General features: G+C 38.0%; 1 protein-coding gene across 1 annotated transcript in view; it reads right to left on the bottom strand.

Annotated features, from left to right (window-relative positions):
• grid1a (glutamate receptor, ionotropic, delta 1a) overlaps positions 1 to 15,934 on the bottom strand; it is a 261,978-nt gene that overhangs the window by 44,032 nt on the left and 202,012 nt on the right. The window contains exon 6 of the mRNA XM_042433678.1: positions 4,122 to 4,175. Within this exon, the coding sequence (XP_042289612.1) occupies positions 4,122 to 4,175 (54 nt within the window). The remainder of the gene's footprint in view (positions 1 to 4,121; positions 4,176 to 15,934) is intronic.

Genomic DNA, 15,934 nt, shown 5'->3' with positions numbered 1-15,934 from the left:
AAAGGTGGAGAAATAGAGAGATGGTGAGAAAAGATCATGAAAGATACATTTCATAGTTCACAGATAAAAACCGGCACTTTCTTCCCCTTTAAATTTATACCAGGAAGAGATAACTACACAGTAAGCCACATCATCTCAACCACTGAGGGAATGCCAAAGAAATTAACACGCCATTTGCTCATACACACTTTCCCAGAGTCTGATGCAATTAAAGCTAATGTCTTGGTGGAGGTCTGTGGTAATTGACTGAAAGGTATGCATGAATTTTTATGTGAATACTGCTTCAAATTAAACATTACAGTCCCTATCTTACCATATTGTTTAAGGCTGCAAAGTATATTTTATTGTTTTTATTGAGACGCCCTCTCTATGCTATAGCTTTCAGCACTCTACAAGACATGGTAAAAAAGGCGTTGGGACTGCCTTTATATTTGCTGACATCCTCAACTGTAGAAATATCCCTATGGTGATTTTTGCTCCTTTGATCATCATGCTATACTGTTAAAATCCCAACTCCCTATGCTTGTTATAACAATATATAGACCCCCCGGAACAGTGTCCTATCTTTTTAGATGACTTCACTGAAATGTTGTCTATTGTCAGGACCAATTATGACAACATGATGGTTATAGGTGATTTAAATCTACATGTGGATAATGTGACCAACTCTAGAGCCGCCAAGTTCCTAAATGTGTTGAGCTCTATGGATTTTATTCAACATGTTAATGGGTGGGCTCACAACTGTGGTCACAGCGTTGGATCTAATTATCACTCATGGTCTGAGGATTGATGTATCCTCTGTAATTGACTTGGCAATCTCAGACCACTACTGTATTTTTTTTCCCAGCATTGTTATCATTATCAGGCTTTGTTAGTGAGCAGGGTGTTAGGAAATGTTATCTTGCCTCTGAAGTTGCTGAAAATTTCATAAATCATATTAATAACATACCCCCACAGAGCCTTTCTTCCTCTTGTGATGATTTAGTCAACAATTTTAATAATAAGCTGAAGACTACAGTTGACACTATAGCAACAGCCAAATTTAAGAAGATTAAATCTAAACAGAAACCACCATGGAGAACTGGGGGTCTTATTAACTGAAAGAAAAACTGTAGAAAAGCTGAGCATCAATGGAGAAAAACTAAGCTGCAGGTCCATTATGACATTTTTAAAGAACACCTCACTATCTTCAACAAAGCAATTAGAAATGCAAGACAAGCTCGTTTCTCAAAGCTGATTTCTAAAAATCATAATAATCCCAGAATGCTTTTCTCAACTATTGACAGCCTCATAAATCCAGCCCCAAATGACCCCCTTTCATCAGCTCAACATCAAAATGTGAAGAGTTTGCAGGATTTTTCAGAGACAAGATTACAAAAATCAGGGTGGATCTAAACCATGTTATACAGAATGTGAATGAGCCCATGTCTTTGGATACTTTCCGTCTGCCTAAGACTGCTATGAATGATTTTTCTCCTGGTGACAAAGAAATGCTCAGGAACGAAGTAATGCAACTAAAACCCTCCACCTGCTCACTTGACCCTATCCCCACCACCTTTTTAAAGACTGTGTTTAATTGTCTAGAGGATGAAGTGCTAGAGATTATAAGTCACTGCTATTGTGAAATCTCTCCTAAAGAAAAGTAACCTGGATCCTTTAGTGATAAAAACAATATGTCAGGCCAATTTCAAACCTTTCTTTTTCATGTAAAATTCTTGAGAAATTAGTATTTAAACAGCTAAATGTTTACCTAAATTTCAGCTGTATATTTGAGAAGTTTGAATCTGGCTTTTATCCTCACCACACCACTGAGAGTGCGCTAGTTAAAGTTATAAATGACCTCAGAATGAGCATTGATGACAAGAAACTCTCAATATTAGTACTTTTAGACTTAAGCACTACTGTCTGGCAGAGACTATTTTGTCTCCCTTGGTGACCACTCCTTGGCTAACACTAGCATAACATGTGGTCCCTCAAGGCTCCATTCTGGGACCTGTGTTGTTCAGTCTCTATATGCCGCCACTGGGAAATATCATCAGAGAACACAAGATTAATTTTCATAGCTAGGCCAATGATAAACAACTGTACATCTCTTAATCATCCAGTTACATCAGCCCTATTGATAAACTGGTTCAATGCATTGATCATATCAACTAGGTTTCAATTATTGGAGAAAAGGTCCAGAGAGAGATACTGTGCACTAACTGAAAATCCCTTGCACACAACGCCAATCTTGGTGTGCTTCTAGACCCTGATTTGAATTTTGAATGTCACATAAGTAATCTCACTAAAGCTGCTTTTTATCACCTAAGGAATATTGCTAAAGTGCAACTGGGCAGGTTTGGCAGATACTGAGAGTTTTATTATATGCATGCTTTTATCACTAGCAGGCTTGATTGCAGTAATCAAGCCTGCTCCTTTCTGGTCTACCTAAGAAAGCTATAAATAAGCTACATATCATTTAGAAAGCAGCAACACGTGTACTGACCAAGACCAGATGGAGAGCACAAATCTCACCTGTCCTAAAGTCCCTTCATTGGTTGCCTGTCGGTTTTACAGTAGAATAGATTTTATGATCCTTTTATCGGTGTTCAAATCACTCAACTGACTAATGCCTGAATACTTGTCAGACATGCTTTTAATGTATGCCCCCTGTAGATCACTCAGGTCCTCTGGCACTGGCCTTTTAGTTGTTCCCTGGGTGAGAACAAAGAACTATGGGGAGGCGGTATTTAGCACAGCATCTACCCTCTCCTACTGTGCTACGCTAGTCTCTCTGTTCTACCATGTCTCTTATTTCCTATATTATCATTTCCTTATATTACCATTTATTTTCACTGTATTGTTGTATTTGCATTGTATTGTTAAGCACCTTGTATTGCTATTTTGCAGGAAAGGCGCTATACAAATAAAGTTTGATTCATCGATTGATTTTCTGAAACATTTAAACAAAATATGTAAAGCTGCCTGACACAGGAAAAGTTTAAAAAAAACTCAAGGCCTAATTAGCTGTTGTAAATCAATACTTTAGCCATGTGTATACTGAAATGCATGGTGAAAATGATTTAAAACATACAAGGTTATTATTTTATAAAGCTCATTATAATCTAAGATGAGGTCATTCAGGCTGCCAGATACCAGAAGGTTTCCAACACAATGGGCCTCATTAACTTTTGTAAATCAATATTTAAGCTGCCAAAATATACTAAGATATTGCACCATGAATTCCTAACTAAATCATACATCTCAGCCACAATATTTTAGTATTAAGTAGTATGTATTATGACCATAATGTGTTTTCAACTTCTGTATAAAGAGTTAATCTGTCATACAGTAGCAAATTCAGTTTGCTACCCAGAACTACAGCTTCTTAATAAGCTTCTTCTATTAATGTCGCCTAAACAACATGGCTATCTGAGTAACATACACACATTAATCATGCTACATGGATTATGGATCAATATGTGTCATGTTTTGGATGTTGAGCACAGGTTAAGGAGACATGCTCCTGTAAGTGAGGAGCTAATATATCAAAATGAAAATACATGGACATTGATGTGTGTGTGTGTGTGTGTTTGTGTGTGTATTAGAGTGAGAGCTCCTATTATGAACAGCAATTCTAATATCTGAGGTTGGTCAACTGGGAGCAACCTTTCATCTAATGTCTTTCATCCACTGCTTTTAGTATTGGGCCAATCCTATGACTCCCCCCTTTGAATCAATGGAAATGCACTAAAGCTGAAGACAGAGTCCACTGTTCTGTATTCACAGAGTGCACCTGAATTTTGTGCTGTTACAGCCACTTTAGAAGACCATTTAGGTCAATGTCAAACACAGTACTGGTACAAAGGGAGAAAAGACACACTAACATCAACAGTTGAAGGGAAGCAATTATACAATACCAAATAAAGGCCCAGTCCCTCAGGCAGCCAAGATAAAATAAAAATGGATGATGTGCTGCTAATCTAAGTGAATATGAAAGTGAACAAAATGACAGTGTTATAGGTTTTTGTGTGTTTGTGCGTGCCTTGGCAGCATATGAGACTCTGTGTTGACAGAGGCAAAGTGAGACTAAGGTCTGAATTCGCTCAGGTGTGTAAGTATGTTATGTTTGGTCTCACCTCATTGGCATAGACCCAGTGACTGTCCTTGGATGCCAGGTTGGTTTCCACAGCCTGCAATGATAAATAAAGAGAAAAAGAGGGGAGAGACAGAGAGAGAAGAGGAGATTTTTAAGAACTTTGTGTGCAATTCTTTGAAGTCTTACAATAGTGCATGAAATTCCGTTTACACAGTCATGTTGTGGAGACTTGCCTCCCTTATGGGGACAACAAGCAAGTCCCCTTAATCATTCATTTTAGGGTTAAGACTTGGTTAAAAGTTAAGGTAAGTTTAGGGTTATGTTAGGGTTAGGGTAAGGATAAGTCTCCAGGAAATTAATGTAAGTCAATGTAATGTCCTCTTAAGTGATGGAAACACGACGCTGTGTGTGTGTGTGTGTGTGTGTGTGTGTGTGTGTGTGTGTCTCAGAGCATTTGGACTAACATCGCTCAACTATTTTGCAAATAGTCAAATGAACAGTGGAAACCTTATTTAGATATGTAGCTGCTGCTTCATGAAAGTTTCAGTTTTAGTCAGACATTGAATGGAATTATTAAAAGGGCACATCTCAAGCTGTAATAATGTCTACTTTTATCCCACTGCTCTGCTGTCACAACAATATTTTCCAGATCTAAAGTCTTTGTTAAGCAAAACAAAACACAAAAATTGTCTTTTTCCAGAAGAAATCTAGTTGGGAAAATTTGATTTGTGTAATCCCCTATCCTCTTCTACTCTACATGTACATGATGTTTAGAAGATCAGATACAGAACAGTAAGAAAGCAGACTGTAACCTGGTTACAGTGGGGCATTTTCCCCTTTTTTGGATAGTCGACAGTAAACTGGAAGACAGAAAACATAGGAAAAGACATTCAACAAAGGTCCCTCACTGGAATCAAATGAGGGATGCTGCAGTTATGTGTTATGTGCTATAGCCATTCAGATACCAGAGCATTCTGTAACCCAGTTACTTAGAAGTGACCTAAAACCTCTCAGCACAGATGAAAATAACCCACCTTGGAATCTCAGTAAACCATCCATTTCACTATGAAGTTCTTTCACATGTCATGACACTGCACACATTTGACATCTGTCATGCTTAACGTCTCAATGCATGCCCTCTCCTGCAAATTGCTACCATTAGTGTCTAAATGAATTCCTTTCACACAAAGCAATGAAGACCGATGTTCCAACATATAACTGACGAAACCCTGCTGCATTTTTACTCAACAACACCATGCTCATCAATAATAGCCGGTGCAGAGCACAGCACCAAAAGCTGCCAATCGATCTTCTAACCTTGGAAGAGTCATGATTTGATTTTAATGCCCCTCTCATTTCCAGATTGATCTCATCAAACAGCAGGAGGACCATACTAGTACAAGAGCAATATTTACCTCCACGCTTGAAATGTCACGTCTCGTACTTAAAATTTAAGAGTGGGGCCAAGTGCCTTCAAAACCGCTCTGAAATTCAAATGGATATGCCAACATTACCAATGAATGCTATGATTCACTAGGCAGATGCTAGACTTAGTGACCTGCTGCAGGATTAAAAGAGAGACTATGATTTCATAGTTGACAACAAGATTTCTGAGCAGTATTTATGGTTTTACAGATAAAGTGGTTAATTCAGTCTTGTATAGTGAAGATCTTGGTTACTGGTGAAACCATTCAGCTAAATTAAATGATATTTGATACCTGGGCCCACATAAAAACATTTTATGGCACAGGAAAACAGACAACTCTCTATAAATATCATAGTACATAGGGTCCCTGTGATCCACATTGTCCACTGTATATATGGAATTACACAGGCTTCAAATGAAAAACAGAAACGATGCTGTACTCCAACTGAGGATCAAACCATTAAAAGGTGCCACTTTGAGTTTTCTTGTAAAAAACAAAACTTATGTTTAGATTCAGTGTTACTTACTAAAATGCATTGAGTGTATCCATGAGGTCTAACAAACACTGTTGAATGTATTTCATTCCTCACAAAACATTTGCAAAGCAGATTTTTAAAATACTTTAAATCCTGCATTGTGTACATCCAGGGTGTGATTTATGAAGGGGGGGATGTTTTTGAAACATATTCATGGAAATAAATTACGAAGCACAGTGGGCCTTTATAGAATATGAATCTTGTTAGGCTATTTCTCTCAGCTGTTACAGTAACATTTATGAAATTATTATGAACTTTAATAAAACAATAACAGAACTTGAACTTGACCACTGAATTTACAGGATTATTATTAATCATTTTATATATTATATTATAATTCATCAAGTAGCACAATATTTTCACTCTCAGTGATGTGATGTCAAGTTCATGCCTTGTCTTTCCCTCATCCAGACACATAGGGGATGCGATCATATACAACAAAACAAAAGGTTAAATGCTAATTTAACATGCCAGAATTAAATCCTCTAATGCTGCTTTCAGTACCAAGGATAGCGCCACTCGGTCAGGCATGCCAATCAAGAGGCAACCTCCGGGGTTGAAAAATGAAGCCAATGCGGAAGTGCCAAAAACTGCAGTTTCTTGAATGGCCACTTGAGGCTGGCTCCAAAAGCGAGTCAATCCCCAAAGACCCCCAAATGCCCAACTTTACAGCAGAAATAAACATGTTTACAGCCTGCTACAAAAAATGGTTTTGGTCTGTATAGCTAATTTCCCCTTTCATGACAACTGTACGGGGGGTGAATTTTTTTATAACTCACCAGTTTAAATTTCATTAAGCCGTAAAGTTATGCATAATGAAGGACATGGCTGCTTTGAGTGACAGGTCCGCCAGCCGCTAGGTGGCTTGTTTCAGCCATTCGGCCCGCCTCTTTGCCCATTTTTGATTGGCTGGGAGTTAGGCAGAGTCACGGACTGCCAAGATGGCGACGGCCGGAGCGGCTCACTTTGAGCTTCAAAACCGCTCTTCAGAAACCAACGGGTGACGTCACCATAACTATGTCCATATTTTTATGCAGTCTATGGTGCCAATACACTTGATGTTGTTCTTGCAAGTCACTGTTTATTTTAGCTCTATGCGCAGTGCACAGAAAACTTCAATATTGAATAGAAAATAATCTCAACATGCAATAGCACAACATGCTGTCATCATAAAAATAAATAGGCTACTTTTCAGACTAAGGAAACAGTCTGCTTTGATGACGCACTTCTGTTTTCTTTTTATGCTTTCCCATGGAGGGGTCATCCATGGCATGTCATCCCTCTTTTATCCACATCTCTGCAACTCTCCGAGCAGGAAAGGAGGCAACCCCTGGTCCATTTACTGAGATGAATATCAGGCTGTTCAGCACGGAGATGTTCATTCTATTTCTATTGTCTATGAGAAAATGGTTCGTGGCACTGAATTCTCTTCCACACTTGGCTGTTGACACTGGGAGCACGGAAACACTGGTGAGCACTTTGTGCAGATTCTCTCCTGTGATACCATGACAATTGAATTCATGGAATTCCTTGAGGAGTATGGGACTGGTAGTGGCCTCAATAGAGAGAGTCTTGTATATGGTGAGAAGTTTGTCATCTCCATATAGGATGTGGTCGTTTTCATCAGATGGTCAAGGTGATAGCTTTACAGTGGCTGCCGCAGAAATACTTCCATTGTCATCCAGCATGCGCTCAATGTTGTCAGCCAGGGAAACAAAAAATCATTTACGAATGACCTCTGTCTTCTGATGGTTTCCGTCACTTGGCGGAGACATTTTGTCTTCAATCAAAGCTCCAAAGAGTTTTACCAAGGCTGGATAGCTTTCCCAGAGAGCCATCACAGACGTGCAGGATGAAGACAGCCAGCGCATGTCAAGCTTTGGGCTTTGAGAGAAAAATTAGTACATTGATAGTCGATTAACATCTGAAAAGGACTCACCTCTGTAATATGTTTCATGGCATCATGGACCGCAAGTTCTAACTTGTGATTCATATCGTGACTGATGGTCAGGTTAGCGTTAATCTTCTCATGTAGGAGTGTGGCTCCTCCTCTGTATTGGCCCAACGTAGCAGCAGCCCCATCAGTTGCAAAGCCAACAAGCCGTAAGTGTAACATGCCCTCAGAGATGCCCTGCATGTGAATCAAGACTTTGTAGCAGGATCTCACAGATGGCCACCCCAGTGTACGACTGCAGCTCAACAAGTTGAAAGAAGAGGTTGCAGATCTCACCTTCATAGGGAATTCTTATATAGATGATCAGGCATGTTTTGTTTGACACTGTTGTGCTCTCATCAATGAGAATACTGAACTTATCAGATGAGTTTTTGATGAAGTACACTAGCTGAGCTGACATTTTATCTCCAATATACATGAGCATATTATGACAAGCCTTGTCAGAATTTGTTGTTGCAGTTCCCCCAGCTGTGCCTGGAGTTTAAATGAGAGGTCATTTTGGCAGATGAGATACTGTAGGCTGTATGCATGCAATTCTCAGTTGTTTTTAAACTCTTCTCATTGTGTTTTCTCCACGGAGCTGCACTGTTTTCCACTGCCTTTTCAAATGCGGTCTCTTTTCTTCTTTGCAAAATTTCTATGCGTTTCATTTGTGACTGGCACTTTCTGTTGGCTTACTTTGTTATTTAATTTTTTTGCTGACCTTGTTTTTATGCCATTAATGAATGCAGAGTTGATATGGAGCCTCTCTTGAGTATATGGACCAAAACTCTAATGTCAGAGCAAGCTGTACACTGATATGACCCGTCTGTGGTGACAGCAAGCCACTTTCGACCCTCTGTCCATTTAATAAAGCATCCTGGCTCACTGCAGCCCCCAACCATAGCCTCAGAAGGTGAGATTCTTTTTGTGAGGGTGGTTGGTGACATTCTCAAAAGCCGTGCATGGATCAAGCCAATGGAACAAGGATCATCACGTAGCCTAGATGCAGTATCATCTCTATTGTCACGTGAGTGCTAACAGTGAAAGTCCATTCTATTGCGCTATAGACTGTTCTCACCTTGCAGTCCTTTTCTTACATATATTTTAAAAATATTTTTATCTTAGGCACTTTATATGGTCTATGGATGAAGCAGCATAAATCACTATGTGGGGGATAAATTCTTGTCCTCACCGAGGTATAAAAATAATATTGCTACTGCTATCGCAGTGCTACTAGAGGCCAAAAACTCCAGAGTACCTTTGATGTTACACATTCACAATGTCACAATTGTCATTTATGTAATATAGGCATTCATCATACTGCAAGTGACATCTCAAATGTGTTAGAGGTCCTGTAAAGAAAAAAGGATATATTTCACTGCTGTGGCTCACATCCTTTAGGCACAACATAACACCGGAGGGCCTGTGCACCTGTGTACTGTGAGTCTCTGCGTGTATTTGTTTGCAGGTGTGGAACAAAGCAAGATTTAGGAAAAAATGAGGGCTAATGTGCTCAGGGTAGAGCTGTGGGGACCAATTTAGGCAAAAGGTGAACAAAAAGATAAAACCAGATAGATGAAAGAGTACTGTAAACTGTAGTTTCCTGTATGTAGGGGTTGGATGGATGCATGTGAGGGATTTTTTTTTTTTTAGAAATACACTGTTATTTTAATTGAATATATTAATGAATGAAGATATGTAATCTATATAGGAACATTCCTTTATAACAATGATTTAGTATTTCAGTTGCAGTTTTTCATCTCTTAATGTGCGGTGTACAAAATATCATCCTTTAGCAGATGGTGCAAGACTGATTTTTTCACATGGATAATTACATCAGCACTTGAACCAGCAGCGAATAACACAACAGGACTGTTTGCTTTGACAAATGAAATGGCTTGACACATTCTTTCATCAGTAAGACAATGCCTTTGAAGCTATACAACCTCACAGGCACAGCAATTCACCGTAAATCCTTAAGTTAAAAGCAAAAAGATCACTAGGGGTTCCTGTAATCTGTATGATGGGGAAATATTAGCAAAATCCTTTCATGTGTGAGTAATCCATTAATTCAAATTATGATAATGTCTCTCTGGTCCTAAATAAAATCTGACAATGAGAACTTTTGTGTGCCTTGAAGAATAGCCTTGACATTCAAAAGAGATGACAGCTCCTTGAACTGCGTTCATTGTTCCAGACAAAATCTGTCAGATGCCATAATGGTTAAAACAAAGTCAAGTATTGTAGTGTGGGTTAGTTAATGTGTACCAGCTGGGATGCAATGTTTTGTTGAAGCCCGGGGCACAACAGAACTCACCACTTGAGTGGTTCAGCACCAGTTCACAGCGCAACTCAACACGGATAACTTTAGACACTCTAGAAATGAAGCCTTGTTAAGCTAAATGATGTTTGTGAGCTACTGTTTAACCTGCTGCTGTAGGAATGTGACAAACACATAATTATGCTGACATATTGATGTGTTTAAGAGTTGCTATAACAGACTGAAAGCTGTAATCAACAAATTCATAGGTGATCACAGTGAAGTAATTCATTGTTGGCTGGACCAGCCACAAACCAGCCCTATAACCATGGTTGTCCGTGAGTGAGTGAGTGACTGAGTCAGTGATGAAGTTACATCATTGGTCAGCTGGCCAAGTGTTGGAGTTCCCCCATTGGCTGTTACTTTTTCAAAATGAATTGGCACAAGATGATGGAAGCGGAGGACAATAGCACAACGCGGAGCAAGTGTGTTACTTGCTCTGGCTCTGACGTGCTCACTTCCACTGTTAAATGCAGTGTAGTTGGCTAAAACTCTGTTTAAACAGACACATACCAGTGTCTCTATGTCTCCTCCTCCACCATCCAGTGTAATCGACTCTCCGGCTGACAGCTCTGTCAGCAGCCCGCAGAAGAGACACTCCGCGGTGCGTTCGGATTTTATAACTGAACTAATACCAGGACACAAGCTTCTATGATGTTTTCACACCACAAACGATGAACAACGGCCAGTCTTGTAGGTAAAACATGTGACTCACGTAGCTGTTATATCAGTTTAGTTTTGGGCGGCTGCTCTGCAGTTTCGCTTGATTTGACTGCGACTGTGGTAACCAGGTGGAGATAAGCTTCCTGAATTTGTACCCAAAATGCTGTCAAAGCTTTCATTTACAATTTCCACCACAGCCTCCATGATCATCAACTGGGAAAGAGGGAGAAAAAAGGCACATAGAGACATTAGGGAGAGCACACAGTTTAAGCACCCCAAATAACAACCACTCTGACAAAACACTCAATGCAGAGAGAAACAGATGAGAGAGCAGGGGGAGGTAACAGGTAGGTAATTAGAATAGTTATAATTATAATTAAAATAAGTTCTCTTTCAAATCAGACATCCTGAGATATGAATGGAAAGTACTGTTCTTTTAACAGCATTTATAACCTTTGTTATGACTCAAACAAATCTTAACCATCTCTCTCTCTCTCTCTCTCTCTCTCTCTCTCTCTCTCTCTCTCTCTCTCTATATATATATATATATATATATATATATATATATATATATGTGTGTGTGTGTGTGTGTGTATATATATATATATGCACATAAATAGATAGATAGAGCACAGAACATTAAATTAACACTCAACATTCATCATTCATCTCTTGTTTTATCACCACTATGTATGAGTGGACCATAGTTAATATAATTCTCTATTGGAAAAAAAAAGGATTTTAATTGAAAATAGTTTGGATGCTAAGATCTCAGAAATATCACAAAACCTACTGCACTTACAGCACTTAAGGGAGTTGCTCATTAGGATTCAAAAGTAGCAGCTCTTAAATACAAAAGTCTCTTGTGTCTCAGTACAATTCCTACATTATTTTGTCTAATCAGCCCTTTCCTTATCACATGTAGTCCTATTTCAGTCGAACTAAGCAAGGGTTTCCCCCTTTGCCTAAAATTTATCGCACCAAAGCCTTCAAATCCATTTGGGAGCTTAAATGTTATCGACATCCAGGCAGAGTAATTTGGCTTTGTGTGTTTTCTTTCTTTCCATTCACTTCAGTAGATGATGTAATAGTGAAACTCTGGAGAGCAACGTGGTTTTGGAGAAGGATGCATAGACAAGAGCCTGGAGTGACATCTAAGGAATACTCTATACTGTTGATACAGTCGAGGCCTGGCGACAGTAAGATCTCTAATCAGAGAGGCAAAGTACCTCAGGCATGTTCTCATACAGTAGCAATGCCACAAAGACAGCCAGAGAATGCCAACTCCAATTTAAAACCGTGACAGTCGAAAAGGGATTGAGAGGAGCTGCGGTTAGAGGGATGTGAAGCATATGCGAAAATAGGTGGTGGGAGGTTTTGGGCAAGCTTCAGACAACTGAGGATGAGTCACCTGAATGTGAAAAGATGAGGGTCTTTAGTGTAAACTCATTCAATATAATTATTTGCTACCAAATGATGTGTTAATATTTTGACTTTATATTATCACCTATTACACCATTTTTCCTGGCAAAGACACATTTTTGTTATGTTGGTGGACTAATGTTAAACATGACGCACAGTATAAAAAGTATACATGTATATAGATATGTATATTTATGTACATACAGAATGTGTGTGTGCATTTACTGGTTATTTACCTAAAGCAATTATTTAGAATGAAGTAAAGTAAATAATAAGCTCAGAAAATAATTAAATCATTATATTTCATATGCAGCTATTTACTAATCTTCACAATATTAGTCAGCACAAGATGATATAATCAAAACAACATGCATAAGCATAGCTTCTTGCATTTAGTTATCTTTTATCCACTGTATCTTAAATAAGTAGCTATTTCACAGAATTGTTAGATGCAACAGACTAATGGTTTGCTGCTCTCATTAAGACCAAAATAATGAAAACATTTTGTTTAACATTGATTAAAGTCATTGTGTTTGCCATAATTAGAAACTAATCGGGGCTTTAATTCAGTCCAAGGTGCCATCTATTACATTAACCTGCAGCTCATCTATTACTAAGAAACCACTGTAAAATAACTTAAAGGACCAGTGTGTAGGATTTAGTGGCCTCTAGCGGCAGGGAGGGAGAATAAATAAAAAAAATAAATGTAGATAAAAAGGGCTCATTCTAAGGTGACAAAAACACAGCGATTCTTATTTTCAGGTGATTATACACTAATTAAAACATACTTATGAATATTATATTCCATTTCTGCCAAGTTCGTTCCGCTAGATGCCACTAAATTCTACACACTGCACCATTTAAAGGCCTTGATTAATCAATGAGTGAATAAAACTGCAGTAAGACTACAAGTTAAGCCAAACTGCACTTGAATTGCTGATTAAAATGATTGTCGTTTGTGATGATGAGTGTTTTGCTTCAAGTATGAGCTACAGTAGCTTTACATCACAGCAGCTACCGTATATATTCCAACTCTGTCATTTTCACTTGAGCTGGATCAAAGAAGAAAAAAAAAACACAGCTATGTTTAAAATGTTTGTGTAACAATCACAACTCTTTCAATCGCTCACATTATGTACACAATGTACAGATCTTGAAAGTGAAGCAAATCCACATCCTGCAGCTTACAGTTTAGATAATGATCTAAATTACATGCATCTTCAAAACAAGTCTCTACAGTATGACAATGTGAAAAGGATAAGCAGCCTTCTTCTCAGCTAGAGAAAATAGCTACTTGTGGTTTGGTTGTACAAGACAGCACATTTCATGTTTACAGTTTTTGATGTACTCGATTAAAATGTACTGCTAGTTGAAGTATTTTAAAAATCAATCTTAATCACTCAGTGTATCTATCTGAATCTATGTACCTATCTTTCTATCATCTCCCATCTATCTGAATCTGTATCTACTAAGGGTGTAAAGATTAACTGATGTGTATTGGAAAACGGATACAACAGCTACATCAGTAAACAACCCACAGGTCTGACTGATCCAAATTTTGCATCAGATGAAATCAACAGATCTGGGTGGACTGATGAGGAAACTAACTTTCTTCAAATTAATTAATGAAACATAAAGGTCATGTTTCCATCATGTTTTCCACATGGTTTTCCATCATTTGAGTTTTGACTGGCAGTATTTTGATTACGTCATCTCGTTGCACTCTCTTCCTCTGGAATAATTCAGTGGCATCGGACCAAAGAATTGGCATCACCTGCAAAGGTGACAACATCCCACGAACGTAATAAACCATAAATGTAATACAAATTTACAGCTTTTAAGTAAGTATTGTTTTAGTAACAAGAAGTCTGTAACAATTGGATATTATTTATCCTCACTAAACACAATAGTAGCCTATGTTTGAACCATGTAAATAAAAGATGTATCTCATATGCCAACATATGTATTTTGAACATACATACATATATATACACACGTCTTTTAATCTTTGAAATAACGAAAACATTTCTCAAAACTTCTGAGAATTAAAGGCTTTGTAAATTGCTCTCCCATGTGTAACCTTCTATCCTGTCATGTCAAGTTGGTCTATTTGGTGTCTTTGCTGAACCTGTTTAACTATAATTGGCTTCAAAAGTGGCCTGTTTGGAAATTTTGCTCTCAGCAACTGACACTGTCAGGATAAATCCAATGCTTGTTGAACAGCTCTCACTCATGCTAAAGTACTTCTCTCTCAGTCTGATGTTTACGTTTCATGCATTAGAGCCTTTAGTGGCATTAAATCCTCTCTTAACAAGTTACAGGATAGCAGACTTCTTTACCATAAATGTCCTGTTACCAAAAATGGACTCTCTGTCATCACTTAAGGAATACTGGTGCCTATTTGTCCATACTCTGACCAGAGCTGACCGTAGATTTTTCGTCCTGTCTGTAGAAATATGTGCAGAATCATCTTCAATCTGTGAGACACACAAATATGATATGGTATAAATGTCTAACTGCACAGAAGGTGCACAATAATTTTAAGTCTAATTCTAAATGGTCAATCAAGTCAACAGTCTTTTATTTCTCAATTATGACCATTGAGTTTAGGCTATAAACCGCTACTATTACCATTCACTGTTTGCCTGTCACATTTGTTAATTGGTCAAATGAGTGTAACTTACTCTGCTTCTTGTCAGGGTCTTGCATTAATCACCCTATCTGGGTTTATTTTGCAATGGTGCAATGGTGACTGTATACTCTAACTCTATAGCTGCAAACTGACTCCATTTAGCAGAGGTATGGGACTTGGGTCACATGATTTGACTCAAGTGAAACTCCAGTCTCAAATTTGATGACTTGTGACTTGCATGACCATAAATAACAGAAGACTCATTCATTGACTAGACCAAGACTTCAGACCGATGACCTGAAACGAATTGAATTTTCTTTAATTCTTCTTTTTCTGATTGATAAAAATAAAATGATGAGCTAGTAGCTTTGCTTCGCTCATCACTACAAGTGCTACTAGAACAGCTACGGTCACTGACACCATGTCCTAACAGCAAGTGACATGGGCGACTGACTACAACACTGTTTAGAGCATTACCTAAAAGACACCTTGCCTGGATCTATGTCAGATATCCACTGCCTGATGTGTTTTATTTAAATGGTTCAAACATAGGCTACTATTGTGTTTAAAGGGATACTCCACTCAAAACATGATTCTACCTAATTTTTACCCAATAAACTCATCCAGACTCATCCAGTTTTTAGAATAATTTATTCTTTCGAAAGATTTAGGATTAAAGATTCTATTCATTGTTAGCAAAAAGTTATTAGAAGTTAAACCTATCTTTATAAAGAAAAAAAAACAATTAAAAAAATGAGTGTACAGGAATGAAAATGAAACATGATTTTCTGGGTCATTTTTAATCCCATTGAAATAACAATTAAGGAATTAATTGATTTATTTTAGTCAGACTTTTATTATTAAAAAATGTAAAAATATCAAATCCATGCAGCTGAATTGTTTTGAAAAGGCTTTAAA

The sequence above is a fragment of the Thunnus maccoyii genome, chromosome 14 (genome assembly GCF_910596095.1).
Source record: "Thunnus maccoyii chromosome 14, fThuMac1.1, whole genome shotgun sequence".
NCBI classification, from domain to species: Eukaryota; Metazoa; Chordata; class Actinopteri; order Scombriformes; family Scombridae; genus Thunnus; species Thunnus maccoyii.
This window is presented reverse-complemented; position numbering and strand designations above follow the sequence as displayed.